The sequence below is a fragment of the Aotus nancymaae genome, unplaced genomic scaffold (genome assembly GCF_030222135.1).
Source record: "Aotus nancymaae isolate 86718 unplaced genomic scaffold, 86718_ANA_hifiasm-v0.15.2.pri h1tg000029l, whole genome shotgun sequence".
NCBI lineage: Eukaryota > Metazoa > Chordata > Mammalia > Primates > Aotidae > Aotus > Aotus nancymaae.
This window is the reverse complement of record NW_026988442.1, coordinates 11199350-11207224: the sequence shown is the minus strand read 5'-3', so window position 1 is coordinate 11207224 and position 7875 is coordinate 11199350. Positions and strand designations below refer to the sequence as shown.

At 37.3% G+C, this 7875-nt stretch overlaps 1 protein-coding gene across 1 annotated transcript; it reads left to right on the top strand.

Annotated features, from left to right (window-relative positions):
• Nucleotides 1-5028: 5028 nt before the first annotated feature.
• DEFB129 (defensin beta 129) lies at nt 5029-7656 on the top strand. The gene is made up of 2 exons (XM_012454994.2): nt 5029-5117; nt 7049-7656. Exons 1-2 carry the CDS (start codon nt 5060-5062, stop codon nt 7540-7542), a joined length of 552 nt encoding a protein of 183 aa, XP_012310417.2. The 5' UTR covers nt 5029-5059; the 3' UTR covers nt 7543-7656.
• The last annotated feature ends 219 nt before the right edge of the window (nt 7657-7875 follow it).

Sequence of the window (7875 nt, the reverse complement as noted above, 5' to 3'; positions counted from 1 at the left end):
AGAAAGAAATGGAAGTAATTTCTAAAAATTCAAGCAGAAATAATGGAGCTAAAAAAAGTTTAATTGTCAAAGTGAAAAATGCGTAAGAGTCTTTCAACAGCAGACTTGATCAAGCAGAAGAAGGAACTGGTGAGAATTGAATACAGGTTATCTGAAAATACATGAAGCCAAAAAAAGAATAAAAAAAGTATGCCTATGAAATGTAGAAAATGCTTCAAAAGGGTAAATCCAAGAGTTGCTGAGGGTAAATCCAAGAGTTGCTGATCTTAAAGAGGATGTAGAGAGAGAGAACAGGGTAAAGAGACAGATCTTTTCCTCAGTTCATGGAACATTCTGAGAAATCAGGGTAGAAAGATCAGAGAAATAATAACAAACAATCTCCCAAACCTCAAGAAAGAAAGGAACATCCAGGTACAAGAAGGTCAAAAAACACCAAGCAGATTCAACCCAAATAAGACTACCTCAATGCTTATAAAAACCAAACTTTCAAAGATCAAAGATAAAGAAATGATTTTAAAAGCACAAAGAGCAAAGAAGCAAAGAATATATAAAGGAACTCCAATACATCTGGCAGCAGACTTTTCAACAGGAACTTTACAGGCCAGGAGGGAGTGGGAAAATAAAAGTGCTGAAGGAAAACCAACTTTCAACCTAGAATATTATCTCCAGCAAAAATATCCTTCAAACATGAAGGAAAAGTAGTCTTTCAGACAAATAAAAGCTGAGAAATTTTATCAATACCAGATCTGTCTTACAAGAAATGCCAATGGGAGTTCTCCAACCTGAAATAAAAGGACATTAACAAACAACAAGAAATCATCTGAAGGCATAAACTCACTGGTGATAGTAAGTACACAGACAAATACAGATACTCTAACACTGTAATTGTGGCATATGAACCACTCATATCTTTAGTAGAATAAAGACAAACCTATCAACAATAATAATGGTAACAACTTTTTAAGAGATAGTATAAAAATATATAGAGACAATAAAAAATTAAAAACCAGAGGAGATTAAGTTAAAATGTAGAGTTTTCTAGTTTTTTCTTTGCTTGTTAGTTTTCCTTTTCTTTTTAATCAGAATTAAGTAGTCATCAGTTTAAAATAAGTGGTTATAGGATGCTATTTGCAAGCTTCATGGTAACTACAAAACAAAAACCTGTAACCAATATGCAAGAAATTAAAACACACTACCACACAAAGTCAACTTTACACAAAGAAAGATAGAGAAGGGAAGGGAAGGGAGGGAAGGGAAGGGAAGGGAAGAGAAGGGAAGGGAAGGGGAGGGACTTTCTGGAGGGCCAGAGAACAGTAACATCTGCTTATTATGAGAGTGTTTTGAGAAAGTTAGCCAAAACTTTAGCTGAAAAATACCCAGAAAAACTTCACCAGAGAGTCCTTCTTCACCATGACAATGCTCCTGCTCAATCCTCTCATCAAACAAGGGCAATTTTTCAAGAGTTTTAATGGGAAGTCATTAGGCATCCACCCTGCCATCATGATCGGGCTACTTTTGACTTATTTACATCTCCTAATCTTAAAAAATCTTTAAAGGACACCAATTTTTCTTCAGTTAATAATGTAAAAACGACTATATTGATGTGATTAAATTCCCAGGAAACTCAGTTCTTCAGGGATAGACTAAGTGGCTGGTATCATTGCTTACAAAAGTGTCTTGAACTTGATGGAGTTTATGTTGAGAAATAAAGTTCATATTTTCATCTTTTTATCTTTTAATGTCATCTTCCACAAACTTTTTAAAGTTCGCTCATAACTAAAAAATCCCCACATGCTCAGATAAGAAACACATTTCTCAACCAGTGTTTCTCAGATATTAAAGTGCATACAAATCACTCGAGGGTCTTGCTAACATGCAGATTTTGATTGACTCATTCTGGGATACGTTGAAATCCTGCATTTCTGACAAGCTCCCAGGAAGTGTTGATGCTGCTGGTCTTTCCATCACACTGTGAATAGCAAGATCCAAACTAATTCATACGTCAGTAAAGATGACACAGTGGAAATTGGAAAGTGTTTATTTTTAGGTGAATGATTATGATAATGAAACACTACATATCAAAACTTATGAAGTGTAGCTAAAGCATATATAAAGGGAAAATTAGTCTTATCCACTTGGTTATACTGAAGAAAAGCTGAAAATTTATGAGATAACAACACAAATAATAAGTTAGAAAACAATAACAGAATAAAATAAAAGGAAGTTCAAAGAAAAGAAGATAAAGCTGAGAGGAGAAAATAATCAAATATTTTCTAATTTTCATAATATTTAAAATAAAATATAATTAAATAAAAATCAAATGTAGAATCAACAAAACCGAAAGTTGATTTTGAAAGGACCAATTAATTAACTTGCCATAGGAATGACAAAGAAAAAAATGAAAACACATTATCCATATGAGGAATAAAACATGTAGCCATTGCTACAAACTCTAGAGATAGCAAGGAGATCAAAGAACATATTGGGAGTAACTTTATGCCAAAGATCAAATTTAGAAGAAATAAACAATTACTTGATGTGATTCAAGAAGAAATTGAAAATCTGACAGTTCTAAATTGTTAGGGAAATTAAATTCCTAAAATTCAGTTGAATTTTTCTGTTACATTCCAGTGTCTGATCCCTAGCTCTATGGGTTTCAAGAGATAGTTGCAGAAGCAGCAGAAATATATCCTTGCTCTTATGTTATAGCTACCATGATGTGTTCTTGAAGTTCAACATGTCTAATCATGGGCTCCTGTTAAACTACCTTCCTGCTTGTGAAAGAACTAGAAGATTCTCTGCTGGGCCAGTTTGCTGGGATTGTTCTGGAAGTCATTCTGGGAGACCAGTCCCACAGTCAGCTTCTAAAGAGAGTTTATAAGCACATAATTCTGCATATTAGAAATATTTCTGTTGAAAATAGCTAGTGTTTTTCATTTCCCAATTGATACACATAAGTGTAACACATTGCACATGTGAATAATTTGTCTTGTTACAGAATTATTCTACACTGTTGATTCATTCCATATACACATGCAACATACTTAATTTTTCACAACTTTCCAATTCTTATTAACTCAACTTTTTGTTACCTAATAACTATGCTTCTCTTCTTACTGGTACTCTCAATATTCTTATTGCTTTTGGACTAGCAAGACTTGATAAGGTGAATAATGTTATTTTAATGCATCTTAAAACACCAGAAACCAATTAATATGTGATATTCAGGATTAGCTGATTCTAAAGGGCTATTAATTCTACCTTTTGATATTGACAAGTAGTAGGTAACTATGCCTAAGCTTGATTATTTTTGTTCATAGAAGTAAAATATATATTTCGTAAATTTAAAGTTCATAAGAAGATTTGCTTTTAGTTTTAAAAAATTACAGCTTAGTTTGAACAAAACAGAGAAGTAATTGGTAACTAATGAAATCCTAAAAAGATGTGAATTTCAGGAAGGCAAGGAACCAGGGAAACTCTTGAATCTTGAACAATTAATGATCTTCAGAGCCGATGAACTTCAATATCTGAGTTTCTTAGGAAAAGTCCTAAATTAGCAGGAGAAGGCATTTGATTGGTAGGCTTGGTTCTACTGTTACCCCTGGATCAATCAGCTATACCCAAGGAATCTGAGCAGTACACCGTAAAAATTGCTGCTTTTAATTAGTTCAACCATTATGGAAGACAGCATGGTGATCCCTCAAAGACCTAAAATCAGAAATACCATTTGACCTAGCAATCCTATTATGTGGTATATGCCCAAAGGAATATAAATGCCCATCGTTTGAGCATTTGGATAAAGACTGGATAAAGAAAATGTGGTACCTATATACGGTGGAATACTATGCAGCCATAAAAAAGAATGAAATCATGTCCTTTGCAGGGACATCGATGGAGTTGGAGGTCATTTTCCTTAGCAAACTAATGCAGGAACAGAAAACCAACTACTGCATGTTCTCACTTATAAGTGGGAGCTAAATGATGAGACACATGGACACACAGAGGGGGACAACACACACTGGGGCTTACTGGAGGGCGGAAGGTGAGAGGAGAGGATCAGAAAAAGTAACTAACGGATACTAGACTTAAGAGCTGGATGATGAAATAATCTGTACAACCAGCCCCCACAACACACATTTACCTATGTAACAAACCTGCACATCCTGCACATGTATCCCCGAAGTTAAAAAAGTTTTTTTTAATTGCTACTTTAAAAGGATGTGGGAATCATTGTAAACTCAAAAGTTAAAGATATGCCAAGAGTATTTACCCACAAACTTGTTTAACAAACATTTACTGAGTTTGTATGTTGACCCAATACCCATGCTGGCCACTGGACATACCAGTACAAATAAGACAGAATCTTTACTCTCCTCTAGCTCTTCTAATTCTCGTGCACTAAGTGCCAATCTTAGCATAACTGGGCTGACAATTAGTGAATCAAATTCTAACTCTTATACTACTCCAACATTAAGAAAGAGACATGCAGCTGGGCACAGTGGCTCAGGCCTATAATCCCAGCACTTTGGGAGGACAAGGTGGGCGGATGAATTGAGGTCAGGAGTTCAAGACCAGCCTGGCCAACATGGTGAAACCCAGTCTCTAATAAAAATACAAAAGTTAGCTGGGCATTGTGGCATGTGCCTGTTGTCCCAGCTACTCTACTTGGGAGCCTGAGGCAGGAGAATCACTTGAACCTGGGAGACGGAGCTTGCAGTGAGCCAAGGTCATGTCACTGCACTCCAGCCTGAGCAACAGAGTGAGACTCCCTCTCAAAAAAAAAAAAAAATGAAAAAGAAAAAGAAAGGGCTTGCTCTTTCTTTCTTATCTTACATATCTTATATTTTTCTCCAGGATCAAGAGCAATGAATTTGTTGCAAAGAGGTGTTCAAGAAAGGGTGCTTTCAAGCAGAGTCAGAAAAAACAGCTATGGTGAGCAGCACACAAATCTGCTTTGGCTGCACTTCATGCTCATGGCCTAAGGCCATGAAGAGGCCAATAAAGGCTGGAGCTCAGCAGCATCAGCCCAGATCCAAGGCTTCCTCTCTGGCACCCAACCATGAAGCTCCTTTTTCCTATCTTTGCCAGCCTCATGCTACAGTACCAGGTGAACACAGGTAATGTGGATTACCAAGTTTAAGGTGGGTAGATGTGAGGAACCAAGGATTTGGCTGCCCATGACAATGGAAACCCAAAGAGAGACTGAAAGATGAGATGTTCAAAAAGATGGCTGAAGAGCTTACCTATTGTATCAGTCATGCATTGATACATTCTCATAGGCCCCAACTCCCAGACTGTGTCCGATGGGAATACCCAGGAAGCTACAGAGAAAGTAGGGTACTATTTGTGTATTCAGGAACTATCCAAAATATAATGCTGCCTTCCTGCCCTGTATATATCTATCACCCTAAGACCCAGCCCAGCATTTTAGCTGTATTTCTATCTTAAACCATCTCTCTCTTTTTTTTTTTTTTTTTTTAAAGTTCTGGGGTACTTGTGCAGGATGTGCATGTTTGTTACACAGGTAAATGTGTGTCATGGTTATGTGCTGCACCTATCAACCCATCGCCCAGGTATTAAGCCCAGCATGCATTAGCTATTTTTCCTGATGCTCCTCCTCCCCACAACAGGCCCCAGTGTTTTTTGTTCCCCTTCCTGTGAAACCACCCCTTGAAGCAAAGGTTCCTATCAGTTTGTGCTTTGGTGTAGAAAGGAGGAAGTTCTTCTCCTCATGTTCAAAAAAAAAATTTTTTTTCAAGATCCAGTAAACAGGCCTGTGTTCTCCATCTTGAATTCTTTCAGGTTTTCCAGAGACTCATCCCTTCTCTCAGCCTTTGTCTTCCTGAAAACCCCTCAAACTACCATAAGGGCATCTAGGAATGCATTATGGCAAAAGCCTAAGCCAGAAGAGTAACTATTGGTTTTGGACAAGAAAGGAGCAGCATTGAGATTTGTTTCAGAATACAAGAATCATCCAGCTATTTGAAATAACGAGCAATGGCTAGCGGCAGGGAAAGTGAAAGAGTCAAAGATGTTTCTAACGTTTTTGTCTTAGAACACTAGGAAAAGGGTAGTGCCGTAAGTAAGTACGGCTGTGTCATCTGGGGTAAAGTCACTTAACCACTGTGAACTTCAATTTCCACATGAGTATAATGGGGTTAATCAATGCAGCTGCTTCCAATATAAGAATTTTTGTTTTGTATTTGATGAGAAAACAATGTGGAAATGTAGGCCAACATGCTTTGAAAATTAGCAGATGCTACATAAATCTCTTGTAATTTACGGAAAAATCATTAAGTTATTAAGAGGAACAAGGGAGAAAAGGTTTCTTGATCCAGAAAAAAAATGAGACGTTGGGATGGAAAAGTCATTCAGCAGATAAAGAACTAAGCTGAGTAGGGAATTTAGAATTATAGATAACCACACAGAAGTTACCTTGGTAGAGATGAGGTTAAGGCTATGATAATAAACAAGACTTCTGAGGGATAGTGTGTCCAAAAAGGCTAGAAGAGATGGAAGAACACCATGCTTCAGGAATCACAGATCTGGCAATTGTTGAGAAGAGAGAGGTCATGGACTACTGGGTTTGGTGAACAGCGAGGACTCTTGAAAATTCTATTGATTCCTGAAAATTCTATTGATTCTCTTTTGAACTTCTTTCTTAAATTAGTTTTATGATAGACTTTGCTCTCATTGGTATTTCCCAAGATTATGGAGATGGGATAGTGATGTCCTACAAGTATCTAAGATGCTAAGTTGAAGGTCTAAAATTCTGTCCTAAAAGCAAATAATTACTCTATCCTCTACATGTCCTTTGCTTCTTAAAGTTACTCAAGAAAGGCAGATTAAACAGGAAATTTATTTTGAATTCAAGAGGGGCATAGAGCCTGTCTTGGCCTGCCCATTTGCCTTGAACAACATTCCTAAACACTGGGCTTAAAATTTGGTATAAATAAACTCTCTCTTAGTCTGTCCATCTCCCACTAGCAGTTTTACCATCATCTCTAGTTATTTACCTTGGCCCAATGTTTTTCTCTTTTTTATGCAGAATTTATTGTCTTGAGAAGGTGTTTAATGGGTTTTGGGAGATGCAGGGATCACTGCAATGTGGATGAAAAAGAGGTACAGAAATGCAAGATGAAAAAATGTTGTATTGGACCAAAAGTGATCACGCTGATAAAAAACTACCTGCTATATGAAACACCCAGTATACTTGGTGAAGACGTCCAAGAAATGCTAAAACATGCCAAGAATTCTAGTGCTGTGATACCAAGAAAACACATTTTATCTGTTCTCCCCCAAACCAAGAGTACTAGCTTTTTTGCTAATACCAACTTTGTCATCATTCCGAATGCCACCCCTGTGAACTCTGCCACCACCAGCACCATGACCCCAGGACAGATCACGTACACTGCTACTTCTAACAAGAGTGACACAAAAGAAAGCAGAGATTCCGCCACAGCCTCACCACCACCAGCACCACCTCCAGCAAACACACTGCCAATACTATCACTGGAGCTGGAGGAAGCAGAAGAGCAGTAATGTGGAACTTTCCCTTAAAACTCCAAGTTCCTCCTACTTTTGCTCTCTATAAAATGACATAGAACTGTTTCTTCTGTCATCAGTCATTCAATAAATACTGTTTGAGCACCTACAGTTTATGTAATGTTATCATTCTCACAAGAGCCTCACAGAGGAGGCAGAGATAGGGAAGGATGGAATTTTTTAAGTTTAGATGCCCAGGAAAAGTGAGCATCAGGAATGTGACTACAGCATCGAGTTTGTCCCATGGATGGCCTAGATTAGGCCTCTGTAACAAGCATTTATGGTGTTTTTTTTTTTTTTTCCTGGAGCAATAGTAAAGCATCAGGAGAT

What these genes read in the sequence shown, in the direction of transcription:
- DEFB129 (XM_012454994.2), top strand. Translation starts at nt 5,060, where the DNA reads ATGAAGCTCCTTTTTCCTATCTTTGCCAGCCTCATGCTACAGTACCAG. An exon ending in ACAGTACCAGGTGAACACAG is followed by an intron (nt 5,118 to 7,048) that starts GTAATGTGGATT and finishes TTTTTTATGCAG; the next exon opens with AATTTATTGTCTTGAGAAGG.